Source organism: Lissotriton vulgaris, chromosome 4_1, assembly GCF_964263255.1.
Source record: "Lissotriton vulgaris chromosome 4_1, aLisVul1.2, whole genome shotgun sequence".
Taxonomy (NCBI): Eukaryota; Metazoa; Chordata; class Amphibia; order Caudata; family Salamandridae; genus Lissotriton; species Lissotriton vulgaris.
In genome coordinates, this window is record NC_141691.1 from 484441111 (window position 1) to 484463388 (window position 22278).

At 43.8% G+C, this 22278-nt stretch overlaps 1 protein-coding gene across 1 annotated transcript in view; it reads right to left on the reverse strand.

Annotated features, from left to right (window-relative positions):
* LOC147718874 (glycine receptor subunit alpha-4) overlaps window positions 1-8301 on the reverse strand; it is a 502630-nt gene extending 494329 nt beyond the window's left edge. Inside the window, exon 1 of the mRNA XM_086966795.1 lies at window positions 8199-8301. Coding sequence (XP_086822921.1) covers window positions 8199-8277 — 79 coding nt within the window. The 5' untranslated portion in view covers window positions 8278-8301. The remainder of the gene's footprint in view (window positions 1-8198) is intronic.
* Window positions 8302-22278: the final 13977 nt, after the last annotated feature.

Genomic DNA, 22278 nt, shown 5'->3' on the forward strand with positions numbered 1-22278 from the left:
TACCATTTTTATCGGGAGACCTTGGGGAACGCTGGGTGGGAGGAAATTTGTGTGAGCCCAGTGACGCCACGCTTTTCCATGCAAAAAAGTGTGAAAAAAATGATTATTTTTAGCTCAAATTGAGGTTTGCAAGGGATTCTGGGTAAAGGAACGTTGGAGGATCCACGAAAGCCATACCTCCTTGGAAGCCCCCGGGTGTCTACTTTTCAGAAATGTATGGGTTTGGTAGGTTTCCCTAGATGGCCGTCTAGCACGGGGCCAAAAACCCAGGTAACCCCTCTTGCAAAAGCTGGTTGAATTGAATGTCAATACCGCCAGCTTTTGCAGGAGGGGTTACCTGGGTTTTCGGCCCCGTGCTAGACGGCCATCTAGGGAAACCTACCAAACCCATACATTTCTGAAAAGAAGACACCCGGGGGCTTCCAAGGAGGTATGGCTTGCGTGGATCCTCCAACGTTCCTTTACCCAGAATCCCGTGCAAACCTCAATTTTTACTAAAAAAAAAACATTTTTTCCACACTTTTTTGCATGGGAAAGCGTGGCATCACTGGGCTCACACAAATTTTCTCCCACCCAGCGTTCCCCCAGGTCTCCCGATAAAAATGGTACCTCACTTGCGTGGGTAGGCATAGTGGCTGCAACAGGAAACGGTTCAAATTGTACGGTGGTGAATTTACAATACCCAAATGCGAAACAACCTTGATTTTTGGGGGGGGGGCACCTGAGTCTTTGGCCCGGGGCTCGGTGGTATTCTTTGGAAACTACCAAACCCAAACAGTTCTGAAAAGTAGACACCCGGGGGAGTCCAGGGAGGTATGGCATGCGTAGGTCCCCCAATGTTTTCCTACCCAGAACTCCTTGCAAACCTTAAAATTAGGTAAAAATATCACTTTTCCAAACTTTTTTGCGTGGGATCCTCGTGCCCGCAAAAATGTCCTCCCCCCAGCGTTCCCCCTGTTCTCCCGAGTAAAAGGATACCTCACTTGTGTGGGTGGGCCAAAGGCCTGTGTCTAAGGCAGGGGGCTTAATTTGTAAAGCTCAAATACTACTTTTTCAAAATTCATTTTCGGACTGTTCTGCTTTGGGGCACCCACACAAGTGAGGTATCCTTTTACTCGGGAGAACAAGGGGAACGCTGGGTGGTAGGACATTTTTGCCGACACGGAGATCCCACGCAAAAAAGTTTGGAAAAGTGATATTTTTACCTAATTTTAAGGTTTGCAAGGAGTTCTGGGTAGGAAAACATTGGGGGACCTACGCATGCCATACCTCCCTGGACTCCATCGGGTGTCTACTTTTCAGAACTGTTTGGGTTTGGTAGTTTCCAAAGAATACCACCGAGCCCCGGGCCAAAGACTCAGGTGCCCCCCCCAAAAAAATCAAGGTTGTTTTGCAATTGGGTATTGTAAATTCACCACCATACGATTTGAACCGTTTCCTGTTGCAGCCACTATGCCTACCCACGCAAGTGAGGTACCATTTTTTCCGGGAGACCTGGGGGAACGCTGGGTGGGTGGAAATTTGTTGATCCACGCAGATTCCAGAACTTTCCACCACAGAAATGTTAGGAAAATGTGTTTTTTTTGTCAAAATCTTAGCTTTGCAAGGGATTCTGGGTAACAAAACCTGAGGGTAGGCAGAGGAGTCACCCCATCCTGACTTCCCCTGGGTGTCTACTTTTCAAAAATGTATAGGTTTGCTAGGTTTTCTTAGGTGCTGGCAGAGCTAGGGCGCAAAAACAAAAGGTAGTCTTTTTGTCAAAAAAGTGCAAAATTTTACTGGGAAATTGAGGTGCAACCATGTTGCGTTTTGCGCTGTTTCATGTCGCAGCCACTATGCCTACCCACGCAAGTGAGGTACCATTTTTTTCGGGAGACCTGGAGAAACGCTGGGTGGGTGGAAATTTGTTGATCCAAGCAGATTCCAGAACTTTCCACCACAGAAATGTTAGGGAAATGTGTTTTTTTGTCAAAATCTTAGCTTTGCAAGGGATTCTGGGTAACAAAACCTGAGGGTAGGCAGAGGAGTCACCCCATCCTGAATTCCCCTGGATGTCTACTTTTCAAAAATGTATAGGTTTGCTAGGTTTCCTTAGGTGCTGGCAGAGCTAGGGCGCAAAAACAAAAGGTAGTCTTTTTGTCCAAAAAGTACAAAATTTTACTGGGAAATTGAGGTGCGACCATGTTGTGTTTTGCGCTCTTTCATGTCGCAGCCACTATGCCTACCCACGCAAGTGAGGTACCATTTTTTCCGGGAGACCTGGGGGAACGCTGGGTGGGTGGAAATTTGTTGATCCACTCAGATTCCAGAACTTTCCACCACAGAAATGTTAGGGAAATGTGTTTTTTTCGTCAAAATCTTAGCTTTGCTAGGGATTCTGGGTAACAAAACCTGGAGGTAGGCGGAGGAGTCACCCCATCCTGAATTTCCTTGGGTGTCTACTTTTCAAAAATGTATAGGTTTGCTAGGTTTCCTTAGGTGCTGGCAGAGCTAGGGCGCAAAAACAAAAGGTAGTCTTTTTGTCCAAAAAGTACAAAATTTTACTGGGAAATTGAGGTGCGACCATGTTGTGTTTTGCGCTCTTTCATGTCGCAGCCACTATGCCTACCCACGCAAGTGAGGTACCATTTTTTCCGGGAGACCTGGGGGAACGCTGGGTGGGTGGAAATTTGTTGATCCACTCAGATTCCAGAACTTTCCACCACAGAAATGTTAGGGAAATGTGTTTTTTTTGTCAAAATCTTAGATTTGCAAGGGATTCTGGGTAACAAAACCTGGGGGTAGGCAGAGGAGTCACCCCATCCTGAATTCCCCTGTGTGTCTAGTTTTTAAAAATGTATAGGTTTGCTAGGTTTCCTTAGGTGCTTGCAGAGCTAGGGCGCAAAAACAAAAGGTAGTCTTTTTGTCCAAAAAGTGCAAAATTTTACTGGGAAATTGAGGTGCAACCATGTTGCGTTTTGCGCTGTTTTATGTCGCAGCCACTATGCCTACCCACGCAAGTGAGGTACCATTTTTTTCGGGAGACCTGGGGGAACGCTGGGTGGGTGGAAATTTGTTGATCCACTCAGATTCCAGAACTTTCCACCACAGAAATGTTAGGGAAATGTGTTTTTTTCGTCAAAATCTTAGCTTTGCTAGGGATTCTGGGTAACAAAACCTGGAGGTAGGCGGAGGAGTCACCCCATCCTGAATTTCCTTTGGTGTCTACTTTTCAAAAATGTATAGGTTTGCTAGGTTTCCTTAGGTGCTGGCAGAGCTAGGGCGCAAAAACAAAAGGTAGTCTTTTTGTCCAAAAAGTACAAAATTTTACTGGGAAATTGAGGTGCGACCATGTTGTGTTTTGCGCTCTTTCATGTCGCAGCCACTATGCCTACCCACGCAAGTGAGGTACCATTTTTTCCGGGAGACCTGGGGGAACGCTGGGTGGGTGGAAATGTGTTCATCCACTCAGATTCCAGAACTTTCCACCACAGAAATGTGAGGAAAATGTGTTTTTTTTGTCAAAATCTTAGATTTGCAAGGGATTCTGGGTAACAAAACCTGGGGGTAGGCAGAGGAGTCATCCCATCCTGAATTCCCCTGTGTGTCTAGTTTTTAAAAATGTATAGGTTTGCTAGGTTTCCTTAGGTGCTGGCAGAGCTAGGGCGCAAAAACAAAAGGTAGTCTTTTTGTCCAAAAAGTGCAAAATTTTACTGGGAAATTGAGGTGCAACCATGTTGCGTTTTGCGCGGTTTTATGTCGCAGCCACTATGCCTACCCACGCAAGTGAGGTACCATTTCTTTCGGGAGACCTGGGGGAACGCTGGGTGGGTGGAAATTTGTTGATCCACGCAGATTCCAGAACTTTCCACCACAGAAATTTTAGGAAAATGTTTTTTTTTGTCAAAATCTTAGCTTTGCAAGGGATTCTGGGTAACAAAACCTGAGGGCAGGCAGAGGAGTCACCCCATCCTGAATTCCCCTGGGTGTCTTCTTTTCAAAAAGGTATAGGTTTGCTAGGTTTACTTAGGTGCTGGCAGAGCTAGGGCGCAAAAACAAAAGGTAGTCTTTTTGTCCAAAAAGTGCAAAATTTTACTGGGAAATTGAGGTGCGACCATGTTGCGTTTTGCGCTGTTTCATGTCGCAGCCACTATGCCTACCCACGCAAGTGAGGTAACATTTTTTTTCGGGAGACCTGGGGGAACGCTGGGTGGGTGGAAATTTGTTGATCCACGCAGATTCCAGAACTTTCCACCACAGAAATGTTAGGGAAATGTGTTTTTTTTGTCAAAATCTTAGCTTTGCAAGGGATTCTGGGTAACAAAACCTGAGGGTAGGCAGAGGAGTCACCCCATCCTGAATCCCCCTGGGTGTCTACTTTTCAAAAATGTATAGGTTTGCTAGATTTCTTTAGGTGCTGGCAGAGCTAGGGCGCAAAAACAAAAGGTAGTCTTTTTGTCCAAAAAGTGCAAAATTTTACTGGGAAATTGAGGTGCGACTATGTTGCGTTTTGCGCTGTTTCATGTCGCAGCCACTATGCCTACCCATGCAAGTGAGGTACCATTTTTTTTGAGAGACCTGGGGGAACGCTGGGTGGGTGGAAATTTGTTGATCCACGCAGATTCCAGAACTTTCCACCACAGAAATGTTAGGAAAATGTGTTTTTTTTGTCAAAATCTTAGCTTTGCAAGGGATTCTGGGTAACAAAACCTGGGGGTAGGCAGACGAGTCACCCCATCCTGAATCCCCTGTGTGTCTAGTTTTCAAAAATGTATAGGTTTGCTAGGTTTCCCTAGGTGCTGGCAGAGGTAGGGCGCAACAACAAAAGGTTGTCTCTTTGTCCAAAGAGCGCAAGATTTCACTGGGAAATTGAGGTGCAACCACGTTGCGTTTTGCGCTGTTTCGTGTTGCAGCCACTATGCCTACCCAGGCAAGTGAGGTACCATTTTTTTCGGGAGACCTGGGAAAACACTGGGTGGGTGGAAATTTGTTGATCCACGCAGATTCCAGAACTTTCCTCCACAGAAATGTGAGGAAAATGTGTTTTTTTTGTCAAAATCTTAGCTTTGCAAGGGATTCTGGGTAACAAAACCTGGGGGTAGGCAGACGAGTCACCCCATCCTGAATTCCCCTGTGTGTCTAGTTTTCAAAAATGTATAGGTTTGCTAGGTTTCCCTAGGTGCTGGCAGAGCTAGGGCACAAAAACAAAAGGTAGTCTCTTTGTCCAAAGAGCGCAAGATTTCACTGGGAAATTGAGGTGCAACCACGTTGCGTTTTGCGCTGTTTCGTATCGCAGCCACTATGCCTACCCAGGCAAGTGAGGTACCATTTTTTTGGGAGACCTGGGGAAACACTGGGTGGGTGGAAATTTGTTGATCCACGCAGATTCCAGAACTTTCCTCCACAGAAATGTGAGGAAAATGTGTTTTTTTTTGCCAAATTCTTAGCTTTGCAAGGGATTCTGGGTAACAAGACCTGGTGGTAGGCAGTCGAGTCACCCCATCCTGAATTTCCCTGGGTGTCTACTTTTCAAAAATGTATAGGTTTGCTAGGTTTCCGTAGGTGCCGGCAGAGCTAGGGTGCAAAAACTACAGGTAGGCACTTTGCTAATAAAGGGTCAATTTGTAACTGCAAAATTTAGGTGTCACCACGTTGCATTTTGCGCCGTGTCCTGTCGCAGGCACAAGGCCGACCCACACAAGTGAGGTACCGTTTTCATTGGGAGACTTGGGGTAATTCAGATTTGTAAATCAACTGTTATTACCAATTGAGCTTTCGCGCATTTCTCCCTTTCAATGAAAGACATTGTGTAAAAAAAAAAAAAATTTGAAAAATGACCAATAATTCTCATGCTAGTATGAGTATTCCCAATTTTGAAAATTAGCAATTATATACTGTTTCTGAACTCTATAATTTGTACCCAATTCAGAAATACAGAGGTGTCTTTCATACAGATTTTTCCATGTATACATTTTCCAAGACAAAGTGCTCTATACCCAGTAAATGAAAAAATACCATTGCAAATTGCTGCTCAGTTTTTGGATTTGGGTTCATCGTGGTTCTTGGTAAAACTACAAGTCCTATATATCCCCACAACCAGGAAGGTCTAACGGATGTAACGGTATATTGCTTTCCAAAATTAGAAAAAGTTATAGGTGAAAACGTTGAGACAAAAGGCTATTTTTTTCAACAAATTTTCAATTATTCCAATATGTAACTGTTAGTTTCTATAAAGAAACCTTCATGGATTTAGACAAATGACCCCTTTCTGAATTTGGAATTTTATCTACTTTTCGAAAATGTACAGCTTTCTAGGATCCATTATTGCTTTCAAACTCATTTCTACCATTAACTGGAAGGAGGTGGAAAGCTCTAAAAATAGCAAAAATAGGCTATGTCCCAGAAAAATGCCAAAACTGTGTGAAAAATGTCGGTTCTCTGACAAAAGACTGTCATTTCCTAAAAGCTGAGAAAATGGAGATTTCAGCCCCACAAACCCTTTTTTGATAACATTTTCAGGGAAAAACCCAGAGGCTTTCATTTGCAGCCCGTTTTTCCCATTTTTCTGAAAAAAACAAAAGAAACACTATATTTTGGTTAATTTCCGGGACCCCTCCAAGGGAATCCACAAACCCTGGGCGACTTTAGAATCCACATGATGTTGGAAGAAAAGGACGCAAATTTGGCGTGGATACCTTATGTGGTCAAAAAGTTACAAGGGCCTAAGCGCGCACTACCCCAAATCGCCAAAAAAGGGCTTAGCACAGGAGGGGAAAAGGCCTAGCAGCGAAGGGGTTAAATTAAATTTAAGTTTAACATAAATTTGTCTTAAATTTAACATAAAACAAAGTACTAATTTAAGACAAAATCCTAATTTAGGACAAAATCCTAATTTAGGACAAATTCCTAACTGAAGACTAAATCCTAATTTAAGACAAAATCCTAATTTAGGACAAAATCCTAATTTAAGACAAAATCCTAATTTAAGACTACTAAGTGCCTTCTAGGAATACCAAAAGTAGTAAGTTTAGGATATTGTCTTAAGTTAGTCTGTGAATCAGTCCCCATAGAAATCCCAAACAATCCGGGGCACATTTATCAAATTTTCGTGCATCACAATGCAGCAAGCCACCTTGGTGCATGAAAGGGCAGGAATGTGCCATATTTACCATCATAATGCACATTCCTGTCCTTTCCATGCGTTGGCGCACTCTTGCCTGCCTAGCACCAATGCAGGCACCCTTGCACCATAGTCCACAGGTGCCTGCATTGTAAACAGGATTGTTTTTGTGCAAGAAGGGCCACCTTTCTGCAAAGAAAACAATCCTCTGCGGCATTTCCCTCTTTTTATGTGTGCAGCAGCAGCAGACATAGAAAGAGGAAACACCTAGGAGGATAAAAGATATTTCTCCTCGTTATGCCTCACCTGGGGAGGCGTAAGATTTTCAAGCATTTCTAGGTCTATCAGTAATAGAAATTCTGGGAATGTGTCAAAATCCACGGGCGGATGCATGGGAACACCAACTCTCCACCCATGGAACACCTCCCTGGGGAACAGTAACACAATGCAATGATTTGTGTTGCCTTGCTTTACTCTAGCTTTATGAAGCCGCTCAGGGCCTTGCAAGGTGACCTTGTGTAGCTTGATAAATATGACTTTGTTGTTGCATTGGCTTTGCGCCGCTTGCATGGCTCAAGGGTGATGCAACAACAATGATAAATGTGTCCCATCCACCTTTTTCACTGAGGCAAATGCTCAGTCCTTTTTGATGATAAGCACTGGTCTGCTAAACTTAATAAGGTCTCATTGTACTACCATGTTCATTGCTGAGCTCAATTCTGAGAAAGCATTCAGAAAGGTTTCAGCTCTAGTTTCAAGGTTGCAGTCCATTTGTTACCCTCTGTTATTTTCACCATAGGCAGTCATCTGTAGGATGCTTCTAATATGCCTTGGGCTCCGTTGACACTTCCGTCAATTCCCAGCTAATCTCACGTCTCTGGATTCTGCTGTTTTTGTGAACATTTTACTACCTTTAATTATTTTACTTAACCAGCAAACCGATCTTTCGGTAATATATATATTTTGGAATATATTCCTTATCTTTCTGTATACTGTTTATGTTGGCCCTTAACACTAGGTTTGTTCGATATAAAAACGCTCAATACCACCAACAATAAAATAAATAGTTAAAAACAGGCTGTATTCAATTACTCTTTACCTTTGAAGTTCGGCCTGATTCGTGCATCGTAGCCCGACGTTCGTCCCATCAGCTTGTCTAGAAAATCAGAGGGAGACATTGGCTGAGATGATTTAATTTCTTCTTTCGCAGATACGAACCTAAAGAAGAAAATAATGCAAGTTGCTGCAGGGTAATATTGATTACACTTAAGTTTCATAAAACTACTGTCATGTGATAGGAGCCCATGGCAGGATTTAAAAATTGGCGATATAAATTTGAATACACCTCAATTACATGTTCCTTCATCTGGCGATCCATGTGATCAGGGGGTCATAAAGGTAAAAAGAGAAACAAAAAGTAACAAGCACTTGCAAAGCCAAGGATTTCAACGGATTCCTGTGCGCTATTCTCTTTGCAAAGGCTTCTTCATTTACTAGAGAATGAGTGCAGACAAAAGCGTCTTAAAAATGGATGGTACTGAAAAACTGCTTGCTTTTTACTGTATTATCCATCATTCAGACGCTTTTGTCAGCACTTGATCCTGATACTGCAATGCTGCTCTCTGAATTATTATATACATGTTGGCCATCTTGGAATGGTAAATTGTAATAGACTACGTGCAATATCATTCCAAGATGGCTGCCATCATTATTCATGAGTTTTACCAAAGCATTAAGGTCCAAGTGCTTTGAAAAGCATCTGAAAAATGAATGATCCATAACATAAAGCAACCTTTTCTTCAGTAGCATCTGTTTTCCAGATGCTTTTGTCAGTGCTCACTCCCCAATGCTACCAGGCTGCTTCAAACTGTAAACTAGTGTGTCTTGCATTGCAAAGGAGGTGGCGAGACAGCCCTTAAGGGCCAATACAAAAATATTGATACCAAAACATTTTTGTGGGATGATACAAGATACAAGTATTTGGCCTGAAACACCCACTAGGAGAGAACTTTCTGGTTCACTAACAAAGTGGTACTACCTCTTCCCAGGGCCTATAAATTAAATGCTACTAGTGGGCCTGCAGCACTGATTGTGCAACCAACTTAAGTAGCCCTTTCAAACTTGTCTCAGGCCTGCCATTGCAGCCTGTGTGTCGAGTTTTAAGCAGCCATTTTAACCTTGTAAAATAAAGCTTTTACCAGGGCCAAACCTTGCCCTTAGGGTAGGTCATGGACAGCTCAGATGGCAGTATTTAGTGTATTTAAACAGTTCAGTTTTACATGCCCTGGCAGTGAAAAACCCCTTACATTCATTTTTCACTACTAAAAAGCTTACGTATCACATCGGATAATATTGGTGTTACATTGTTACATTTAATAAACTGTAACTTCCAAAGAGGAACAGGTAAGTAGTTCATGTTTGATGTCTTTGTAAATGCAATGAAACATCCTCTCCTACGGTAAAGTCTGATTTTAAATTACAATTTTGAAAATGCTACTTTTAGAAAGTTTGCATTTTCCTACCCTAGCCATTTAGTGCCTGCAGCCTGTCCCTGGATCACATTACTGGATCTATCTGACATTTGGATTTTGTGTATTCCTCCTAGACAGCCACACACAATATAGAGCATAGATTTGCCTGGATCAGCCATTACTGACAGGATGGGAGGGCAGAGCTGGACACAGCCATGTTTACACTTGAATAAGCTGTGTACTGCCTCCAAACAAAGGTTTGCCTACCCACTGCAGTTAGTCTGGAGCCAAGACAGAGGAGGCAGGAAAGCTGTGCACTTCAAGGGGGAAACCTCTAGAAGCTTCTCACACTTCAAAGGAAGTCCAGGTATAAATATTGGACTTCAATCACCAACTCTTCAGTACACTTTTGGGCCTGTGGAGATTGCCAGGAAGAAGGATTGCTGTGCAGCTGAAAGGACTGCCATTCCGCCATACTGTGCCCTGCTTTATTTATTTATTTTTTGAAGGTTTTATATAGCGCTGGCTAGACCCAGAGGTATCAGAGTGCTTTAAAAGATTATCAGACCATAATTGCAGGTTACATCATTACAAAGGTTACACAGTTATTAGAGCCTGGCAACAAAGTTACAAGTAAGGTCGAGACAAACAAAAAGGATATATACGCAAGAGAAAAAGCAGGCAAGGGGAGAGATTCAGGGGAGGGGGGTAAGATCAGGGGAAGTAGACAGAGAATGGAGGAGGGAAAGAGGAGGGGAGGGTGAGAGACACAGCATCGAAAGAGGAGAGGGAGGGTGATGGGGACACAAACGGGTAGACGAGTCAAAGCTGCGTCCAAAGTCCAGTAAGCTGTGATCCCAGGGGAAGTGGTATCATTTCCCCATCTCTGTTGCGTGAGGCTCCCTAAATGCAGTGGACTCTCTCAAAGGGGTCTCTGAGACTCCGAGGCCTACATACTGGATCCTTCCCCAAAAAGGGGAGAGGGAGTGCTTTGGCAAGGGGTGCCATACCATACCTCAACTGTGAGGGGCTCCCTTGGAGCTGTGGACTGTCTCAGCGGGTTCGCTGAGACTCCAGTGTATATATATTGGATCTTTTCCCAGCAAGGGGAGAAGGAGTGCTTAGTCAAAGGGCACAAAAGGACAGGGCGCTAGGTGGTGTAGTGGGCAAGGGGAAAGATTCAGGTGAGAGGGGATAGGAGAAAGGGAAGTAGACAAAGAACGAGAGAGTGCAAAATGGGAACAGATAGATAGGAGACAAGGAAAAAGCAGAGCTACAGAAATACGATGAGGGGGGATGCGCGAGATAGGGAGAGGGGGAGAAAAACTGTGCCCAAAGTCCGGCTGGGTAGGTGACAGTCAGGGGGTGAACCAAGGCTGATCTCCTCAAAAGCTGAACAGAGCAGCACCACCGGGAGTCCGACGTAGTGCTCGGACTCCGCTGTCAGGATGGAGGTAAGGGGTATACTCAGAGATTGTCATTGTGCGTTGATTAGGTAGGGGTCGTTTCCACCCCTCTCTCACCTCTGCTCATCACTGCCTCTTTGCTCTGTTTACTGTGTCCCAGGGTCCCGACAGGCGCCCCGGTCCCAGGCACATTCCCTACCTGGTGAAAAATATGGTAGCTTCAATATCTGAGGTTTGTGGTTGGAGAGCATCTTGGACATACTTCAAGTCCTGAATTCCAGCAAGCTCAGGTAAACCAGATGACATCATCAAGGAAAGCAGATTAAGAAATAGGTTTTCGTGTTTACTGATCAAATTGTAAGCTTGGCAACAGAGGTCCACAAATAACTGGAAGCGAATTGTGTGTTTTTCACCACTATTTATGACAAATGCCATGTCTGAAGTTAGCACAAAAGGAGCACGATCCCTTTTAAAGCTGCCAAACATCTGTGCATGGCTTAAAAACTTGCCAAAATCAATATGAAACATATGGCCAGTGTTTCAAAGCATTATATTGTCATTGTGGCGATCGCATATTACCAGTACGTACGTTGCTACACAACATCCAGCACAAGAATAGATTACGTTTTCTGATACCTTTTTATAGTCTTCATCTGAAGGGTTATACTTTCTTAACCACTCTGCAAGCGGCTTATCCTTAAATGATCCTGTGACTCCATATTCCACTCGAATTTTTCGAAGTGTTTCTGAAGACAGAACTAACTCCACCATTCCTCTGTCTTTGCCAGTAGAAAGGCACTTGAAAATGACAATTCGAAGACCCAATCCTTCCCGAAGCCATATCTTGTCCATGATTTTGATACTCTGCAAAGTCAGCATATCCTGCCGCAGATCTTCCCCTACCTAAAACATGACATTGGCCTCATCACCATGGGGGTCTGCATTTAGCATTGTAACTTTCAGTGGCACTACATTTGAATTGAAGAAGGAGCACACCTTAGTATAACAATCCTTTGGTACCAGGCTTGGATTAATAGGAAGTCAGCACTTATTCTTGATGAAAAAGGTCTGTACACGTTCCATTTCCAATTAAAGAACAGTCTGTCTTGACGATCCACTGGCTTGCCGAACCTTTTCAGCAACTAAACCTTGCCAAATCCTGCTGGACTGCGGCCTTGCTGGATTGCTGCCCTGCTGCCCTGCTGCCCTGCTGCCCTGCTGCCCTGCTGCTTTGCTGCCCTGCTGCCCTGCGGGCCTCCTGCCTGAATTAAAGGGATTGGATTTGCTTCTGATCCCAGGACTTCCATAGTAACTTTGAGGGCAGTGTGCTGGTCTCCTACTCAGAGCCACAGGGACATGACAGGCTCACAATCACCTGAACCAGAACCCAGGTCCAGCTGGAACAAGGCCCTAACCCCCTAAGTGGTGTCCCTCAGGTCCTGGACCCTTAGTGCATCCTTAGAGAGACTCAACTGAAGTTTTTGAGCTCTTCACAACTGTGAACGGGCCTGTTGGCACTCGCAAAGGCTGCCAATGTGAAGTTCCCTCAAAGCGGCTCTTCATGCTATAGGGTCAACCGGTCGGTGGAGGGGTGTCAACGTAAAGCTCTGTCCCGCTCGCTCGCTACAACATCAGGATCTTCGCACTACAACAACACCTGTCCATGACCCCTGGCCTGCTCTTCACTCTACATTGATGACTATCAGTGACACTTCTCTGCTCCTCGCAGCCCCCTACACAGTGAATGGGAACTGTGCTAGACTGAGAAGGTAACTTTTCAGTGGGACTAACCTGATCCCTGTATCCAACCCATGCTCCATTGCAGTCAGCCTGAATTTGTGACTTTCTCCGAGTCTAGCATGATCAGATAACCATTAACTTAAATCTTTTAAATTGCATTGCTCCGGTTCTACTTATTGTTTTTCATTTTGGTCTTGAGTTGTTTATTAAATCTTGCTCTAGTCTTTTAAATTGGTGTGGGATTTTTCTTATGTTGTGTTTTCACTTTATTACTGTTTCACCCCTTTAACCAGTAAACCAATTTCTCACATTGGTGGTCAGCAATGAGTATTAGGACTTGTGTTTGTGCAGTGCCATGCAGTGATTTTGTGTTACATTGAAAATCCCAGATTAATTATCTGAGATCAATTTGAGTTTTAAATTCTCAGTGATTGACTTTTTTTGCTATTTGTAACTTTACCCCATCCTACATGGCTGTTGGTGCCTTCGACATCACTCCCCAAAATGGAATTTGAGCTCCTCAATCAGCAGAACTACACAGTGGCTAAGCTCAAGATGTTTTGTGAGCTGCCTGTCAAAAGGAGCACCAGGAAGGGGTAGCTCCTAAAGTCTCTAAGGGCATGGGCGAAGGTCGTTATTGGCCTGTCATGACAGAGGACTTGCATAGAGAGGATGATGTGGAGGAGCCCGAGCAGGGCTTGGATATCAGTCATGAGATGCAGCATTCAGCTGAGGTGGATGACTTGACTCCTGAGTTGGAACTCCATGCCAGATCAGACAGCAGTGCCTCTTATTGAGGCCTGTACCCAGAGGAGCTGGTAGACAGGGAGGCAAAGATGTAAGTTAGGCTGCAGATGGCCCAGTTACAAATGGAAGCAGAGCAGAATAAATTGGCATGGAGGCAAAGCAAAAGAAACTGACCTTGGAGGAAACACAACTGGCCATGGAGGAAAATAAACTGGCAATGGAGGCTGAGAGAGCCTTGGAGGAGAGACAAATGTTACTGGCAAATAAACTGAGTCTGAAGGAGCTGGAGATCAAGGCCAGACAGGCAGGGTCCAGCAATAATAGTGGCAGTGTATCTATGGTGCCCTCTGGAGACAAGATGGTCAATATTTTTACAGACCTGGTGCCTGGCTTTGTTTTTTTTTGGGGGGGGGGGCATTGACAAGTGGTTTGAAGATTATGAGGCTGATTTACAGGTGCATAGGATCCCTGAGGAGGATTGGGATGTTAGACCCTGGAAGCATATCCCTAGTGAGGGAAGTGACACCTCACTGACTCTAAAGAGAGGGGACATGATGAGGTATCCCTCCCTGAAGAATCTATTGTGTCACCCTTGAAAGGTACTGGCAAATATTTAGAGACAGACAGAATATGACCCAGCAGTCCTAGGTGGATTTTGTGAAATTCCTCTTACAAGGCACTGGATGATTGGGTGAAGGGCAGTGATGTGAGTAATCTGTTTGCAAGTGAGTACATGTTCAGAAACTGTTTTCCAGAGCTGCACCAACACTTAATTGATAGTAAGCTCACTGACCAGAGGGAGCCTGCTAAGGATGTGGACTGCTGGCTCAGCACCAGGCTCCACAAGTGGGTATCTGAGGGGATAACAACAGGGGTGGGCAGGGTCACCACCAGAAGAAGGACGGAGGAGACAAACATAAAAAGAAACAATTTTCTAAAGGTCCCTAAACAAGTTCTAAGGTTCAGGGCTCCTAATCCCCGCCAGAACCGGAAAAGAGGTGGATCCCTGATAATAAGCCTTCAGGGAGGGCATTCCCTGGTGCTATAAGTGCTAACAGGATGGGCAGTACAAGGGGATGCCAAGTGTCCGAAGCCAACATAACCCCGGCAGAAACTGGGGTTGGCTAGTGTAGCACCTGGGGAGTAAATTTCTCGGATAGTGTTTGGGTAGTGTAGACGTTACCCTAGTGTCCCTGGGTACCAGAGAGATGGCGCCAAGGGCTTCCATGCCTAGTAATACCATGAAATACACCAGTGGGTCACCATCAATGGGCAGAGGGTGGAGGCTCTGAGAGACACTGGAGCCAGCATGATAACTGTCAGATGTCATTTGGTGACCTCAGAGCAGGTAGTTCTATTGTATTCCACAAGGTTATTGTAACTGACACCATGAGAGTCACTATCAAGTGGTTCTGATTCCTTTTGAGTGGGGGGATCTCAGGTTTGTTGAGGGTAGCTATGAGCCCATCCATGACTATAGAGTGTCTGCTTGACAATGACCTAATGCACACCTTCTGGAAAGAGATGGAGCTCAGGTCTCACCTGGAGATGCTGGAGTTGCCTAAGTGGGTGTGCCTGACCACACTGTACATGGTTGCCCAAGAGGGTAGTCCGGTGGACCTGGAGCCTGGAAGAATGGGCCAGTTGCATACCATAAAGAGGAAGGGTAAAGGGGGTGGGAAACCAGCTTCAGAAACTCCCACAGTATAGCAGGAAGCTGAACCTGAGGGTGATGCTCCAGAACCTGCAGGGGAGGACATTGCTGCCCTGCAGAAACTACCTGAACTGACCAACTGACAGCAGGAAGGGGGTTCCTCCTAGAAGGCACAGATAGAGTGCCCTACTTTGGAGGGCCAATGGTGGGAGGCCAAGGTCCAGGCAGCTGGCGTCACCTCGGATGATCACCTGATCTATTGGGAGAATGGTCTCCAGTATAATTGGCCTAAGGTTCCTGAGCCTAGCGTATTCCTTGTGTTGGTGGTCCCAAAGTGCTACAGGGCCTTCCTACTGGAGCTGGCTCATGATGTTTCCCTGGCAGGTCAGCTAGGGCAGGACAAAACCTTTCAAAAGCTTGTTACCCATTTTAATGGGACTCGGATATGGCCTCAGATGCGTTCTGCGGATCAAGCTCTCCCTGCCAGGATAGTGGCATGTGAGGAGGAAAGAGCAAGGCTCCCCTGCAGCCATTTCCTATCATTGGCACTTCCTTCAAACAAGTGGGATCACATTGTAGAGGCCTCTAGACCCCAAGGCAGCCCTGGGCAACAGGTTTATTCTGGTCTTGGTGGACCATGGCACCTGATATCCAGAGGCTAAACCTCTGAGGACAGCGACTCTCTCACCACTGTACTGACTTTGTGTTTGCATTCATAAAGTTAATGTGGAAAGAGTGTGGGGTAAGATATAAGTTATTCACTCCCTACCATCCCAAATCTATGGGCTTGCTGAGAGGTTCATCAAGACCCTATAAGACATGATAATGGGCCAGCAGAGCCTTTGAGGGGGTGAAGAACCGGGTTTTTAGAACACAGCAGCACCAGGGACACGCCCAAAGTCTTCGGGTTCTCCTGTCTTGGCAAACAGAGACACAGAATACTTCTAGGTGGCGTCAGAGATCAAATTTATTAGCTGTAGCTAGTAACAGTAATCCCAGCAATACAACACGGTGTACAACTCAAGAAACTGTTCAATTTTGTAGAGCAAGACATCAGTATTTATACACAATATTCACATTACAAATGGACACCCACTGCAGCAAATTCTGACCAATAGAAGCACATTTCTATACATTATCACATTCCAAAAGGCTCACTTTACATTGTACCAACACCACAAGTTAATTATTAGGATGTCCCAAATTCAATTTCCACAAGCCGGACAAACCCATAATTGAAAGCACAATGCATGTAACGAAGGAACATAAAAAGGAAACAATGATAGATAACGAGCAAGATAAGGCATGTGCAGAAAAGCTAAAAGTTGACGATGTCCTGAACTTTGACTTGCAATCTCAGATAGCAATCAACCAAGGAAATTGGCCTTGCAAAGGGTCAGTTTCAGATAAAGAGGTCAGTTCCTTACAATGCACCTTAGAGTCAAGAAAAGGCTTAGTTAATAAGTGCATGAACAACTAAGCCCATGCAACTTTGTTCGTCTAGTTACCTCCATGGGCCTACGTGATGGCACCACCAAAATGGAGGCACAAACCCCATATTCGAGACAAAGTCTCTGATTATGTAATGAACTCGCTAGTTAACATGACAAATTCACTCCATATTAGCCATACTTGCTAAATACGGTACAACATCGACAAGATCGTGACGGAACCATAACATCACAGGACAAGGCAGAATTTTACAGAACCTCAGGGGAGGTAGGATGTCTTCCTGCCATGCCTGTTGTTTGCATGCAGGGAGGTACTGCATAGTGGGGTTGGATTAAGCTCCTTTAAACTTTTGTATGGGTAGCCTGTGAGAGGACCTCACTGCATGGTGAAGGATGGTGGTTGGGGGCACGTTCCCAGGAATCCTCCCAGGATTTAGTCCACCCTGGTTGAATTTCAGCCTAGCCAAAAAGTGTGGGTAATGGAGCATTTGGGCCCTACAAGAATACTGGTCTGGGCCATATGAAGTAAAAGAGTGCACCTCAGACCTCCCAGGAACCCTTTAAGTGTTTTGCATGTCAATCGCCACAAGCCCCACTTTGAGAGATCTAAGTGAACCTCTCTACGACCTCCTTTCTTCCAATGAACAGGATAGGTCAGCGGTTGGTGCCAGCTTCTCCCCTACCCTGACCCTAGGAAGGTGTAGGGACAAGAACAGTAGAAGTCAAAGATGCAGAAGCAGAAGGCAAAGGAGTTTGAGGCAAAGCTGGTAGGAAAGCTGGCAACCCTAACTTTACTACTACTAAATTGTGAAAAATCGTCATTTTAGGACTTTCAGTATTCACAGAAGGCATTTAGGAGTCCTAAAGTTAGGAGTCCTAACTTCTTTGAATACCGAAATGAGTAAATTCATTCTGTGAATACCAAAAGTAGTAAGTGCATTCTGTGAATGACAAAAGTAGTACGTTCATTCTGTGAATACCAAAAGTAGTAAGTGCAATCTGTGAATACCAAAACAGTAGTAAGTTTAGGATGAGTCTTAAGTTCATTCTGTGAATCGGGCCCAATAAGTCTATTCTGTGCCCCTAATAGGAGAGGTGGCATAGGGGATGAAAAACATGATGGGCTCGATTACAGTTCAGATTAACAACCAATGGCAGAGGATAATTCAAGTAATCCAACCATCCCATTGTTTTACTGTCCTCAATAGTAGAAGCAAGCATTTTAAGCCCAAGGCTTTCAGTTGTGAAAACACCTCTCATCAACTCACACAGAAAAGGCACATGTTCTAAATCCTTATTTTAACATTCTCACGTACCCAGGGAGCTGTATTAATAGGTACTTCAATCCCTAACTCGCTCGCTCACTCACTCACATTCAGATCTCTCACACAGGTCTTTGTTTTCAAAGCACCTGCCATTTTTCTCATCATGTGTCATTTTCTGAGTTACTAGGGGGAAATATTATCCAGCAATATGGCTACCACCTCCTTAAAATACTCCTTGACACCACGGAACACTCATATACTGTGAATCAGCATCTACACTAGTCCTATTGTATGAGAAGTCAGACTGTGAGATGCAGGTGATGGGCAATAGAAAGCTTTCTGCTGCCCTTGGGGTCAGAGGACAAACACGCATCTAACCAATATACAAACTGTGCCCTGCCTAGCAAAGGGACTGTTAAAATGGTTTGTTAAGGATCGTGAGGGGCCCCAGCTTTTCACAATTTCCAATGAGCCATTTTGAATTTATGCATGTGTCCAGGGTAAGATCTCTGCCAAACTTGGACTGAGTGAAACTTCTCACCGAAGCTGGGATGGCTCTTGACAGACATGGCAAGACATCAAGATAAGAGTGTCATGGCGCTAGATTGACCTTCAGAAGAAGAGAGTTACCTTGACTTCGCCACACCTAAAACCATCGAGGTCCACTTAGCTGTACTAACGAACAGGGCAAGACGGGAACAGAGGGAACAAAGTAATAATCCCCGACGTCCCAAAGCTGTCAAGATTCAATATAAAGAGTGAGCCTGACAAGCTGAAGGCCCATGTGGAATTTAAACTACAATGTATAATGACAATAAAAGGACTATTAAATGGTGTAAAGGATATACACACCTGAAAATCACGAATGGAAAATTGAGCGTGTAGGCTACAAATATATGCCCACAAATTCAAACTGCGAAGTAAATATATCAGAAATAGGCCCAGACGGAGGACTTTGAAAGTTAATCAAGAGGTCCAGGAGACAAATGGAAATAAATGACTCATGAATAATTAAAAAAAGAAGACAGCTTGTTTTTAATATTTGTTCAGTCCTGAGGAAGGTGTTTACACAAATTAAAGTTCAAGCACCGAAACGCGGCGACATAAGGACTCCATGTGGTTATTTTAAAAATGTTTATAAAATCTTTTTAATGATAACTGTGATATTTAGGCAACATTGTACTGAATTTGTTGTTTTTTGTAAAATTTTGTGCAACAAATGTATGTGAAGATTTTTATTATGTAATGAAATGTGCAGGTTTTAACACTGAATAGAGATTGTGCTTAATTGTGTAGTGTACAATTTTAACCAAAAATCTTTTCTATCAATAAAATACGAGTACAAAGAGCACTTTATAGAGTTTTTGGTTTATAAATATCCTTACATGTCTAGTTACAAGTTGTTTATGTTCATCTGCAAAGTGTCTAATTTCCAATAGTTAATTGAACAACACAGAAAGGAACCCCCCTTTTGTTCCATGGCGCTAGATTGATACAGGTATTAACCTTCCTCTCAAAGCTATCAGCCAGTGCCGGATTAGACCCAGGAGCGGGCGATACACTGGAGGAGCGGGGGCGGTGTGAAGGGGCACTAGAGACCGCGGGGGAATAACTTTTGTTTTTTAAACTTACCTTCAGCTGGCTGTGTCCCATGTCACGCTTCTCTTTTCCTCTTCAGGAAGTCACAGGCTCCCAGAATGCCATGCAGCCAATCCTGAAGCTGCTCTCTGAGGGCAGCTTCAGGATTGGCCTGAGCTCCCTCAGTTTGTGCTCCAGGAATGACTGTGAGTCTGTGCCTGCTCTCTCCAACCCAGCTGCGTTGCTGGGTTGTAGACAGCTTTTACTGCGCATTATGGTTTGGCCGGCCTGAGACGGCCTGCCAAACCATCATGCGCAGTGATGGGAGTGCACTACTACTCCCCTCAGTGCCTATCACTACCAGGCTGCACCCACAAGATTCGTCAGGCGAGGAAAAATAGAGCGAGTGTCATTTTATTTTTCCTTTCCTGCCGTTTTTGGCGGGGGCACTCCTGCGCCATAGCAGAGGAGCCGCCCCTAATTAAACCCTATGGCGGCCCCTAGGTAGTTTACATTTCCAGACCCCCTCGCAAATTATCTCCTAAACCCCTGGATTTTTTTACAAACTGACAGCTGCCAGAAGATGAGCTGTTAAGAGACAAACTGTTATGTGAATCTGATGTCCCTGGTTTATGTTCTTTAATTTGTATTTTGATCCATTGTCGTGGGCTACTAAAAGGAATGGGGCCCATAGGCTGGTGCCTAATTTGCCTTTTTGGTAATCCAGAACTGCAATCAGCTTTTAGTAAATAAGGAACCCCGTATTATTTCAGTGGATAGCAGAATGGGGGAGCAGGACCGGCGTAGTTGTCCAGTGCACAGCCCTTTGGAAAGGGGGCTATAAAGGCCCCAGTATTACCAGCCATTGCATAATCTTAAAGGCTGCACCACAACATAGTTCCGACTCCAGCGGGGCTCAGTAACACTTCCACGACTGTGATGAGGCTCATGGCTTAGGGATGTGGACACTAGACAATGACACTGTGGCAGCCTGTTCTAACCACAGAGATTAAACCAGGATCTTGTTAGCTGGAAAAGTATTTACTAAAATAGGGATCCAACACAGTTATCAAGTTACAAACCAAGTCGAACTGCCATGATAAATATATACTAAACAGGTTGACAGACTGAAAGAAGCATTTTCAAAATTAGTCGGTTTGGGCTACAATGGTAATCACGTTTCAAACACCTGAATTTCTAACTTAAACCAAGATTTTAAAAAGTAATGTAAAGTGATACCAGACAATAATAACATTACAATATGCAGACAGGAACCGTGTTTTATTTATAAACCTGTTGTACTGTAGAAACCTAACTATAAAGGTGAACTGTGTTTTCCCTGCTTAGAAAGATGACAGGTACTGAGGTCAGAGTCCTGACCGGATGATTATGATCAAGCTATATTATGCTAAAAGAATATTAGTAAATTTTGGAAAGGGGCTTGTAAGATTTCAGCCATTATGGGAGAGGGCCCAGTCAACAGCTGCGTTGAGGGTTATGGAGGAGCTGAAAAGGTTTGAGGAGGAGACTGCGGGTGGCCTAAAGGGTCTTATTGAATTTATGGTCACAGGCACATTTTTGTAAAATTATTTGAGAGGGTGATTTGGAATCCTAGTGGAATTGACATCAATATTTGGAATATGCAGAGTGCTGTAACTGTCTGACTGCGTTAGTTTGCAAGGTACATTGTTTTCCTTAGCAATATATCATTGGGGTGAGTGTGAAGATGACAGTATGAAATTTCGAGTTGAAAATATTGAGTCCCTAGAATATCTTAGCTAAAATATATTTACCAATGCTTTGCCAATGCCTAGGCAAAGTGTCTTTTCGCAGAAGCTTAACCAGGGATTGACCTTTCTAGCTGGTATGCATCACCTACAAAAATTAGCAGAAGGAATTAATGGGTATTAACATTTCCTCAGCAGTATCCTTGCTACTTGTGTTTATCCTATATGACTGCTTCGCATGTACCTGGATTCGTTTTGGTACCAATACAATACAGTACGAATAACAAAGATTTTTTTGGGGCAACAATCCCCCAAAAATAAAACTAAGTAAGTTTATAGATTTGTTTTAATAACAACTTCAGCGATTTGAACCTCCTTAATCCTTCTGATAATTTCTTAATAGACGGTTGCAAAGTATGACAACTCGTACATATACTTTATCGTTTTCTAAATATGAAATTCAAATTTAAAATTAAAATAACACTTGGAGCGTTTCATAGAACAATTAATTTTCCCAACATCTTCACTATTTCTGAAATGTTGGGAAAACAATCCTGAATTGTTTTAAACGCCAATAATCGTTTACAAATAGAATGCTTTCATTTTATGAAATTATTTCTGAGCCTGAAATATTACGTGCATAATAGATTAGAAAAAATAAAAATTCGGGCGTAGAATAATTAACACATAGCTTTATGTTTTCAACTGTGTTATGGAGTAACTTCTCATAACGCCGTAGAAATTAGTAGAAAATGTTCCTACTTTGAAAAATCTTCCCTTTTCCCACTCAAATTATGGTGGCCATGATTAGAATTTTCAATTTTCCTGGTAGAATTCCAAAATGAAGACATGTGATATCCTGTCTGAGTGGTTCTATAGAAATCTGGCTAAAATAATAGCATAATACCCCAGGCACGTCAGATGGTGGTTAGGAGAGATCTCGTCTGGAGCAATTTTTCCTCCTCCATTAAGTCATCCAACTAAATATTTTTGTATAAGATGCACACATCTTTGTGTAGCCTGCACATAAAAGATGCAGACTCTGCCTTTCATCATGCTCTGGTCATCAAATATGATGCCAATTCTGAAATATGTGTTATGATAGTTAGGTAAATATTTTTTCCAGGCGCCCCCATCTAA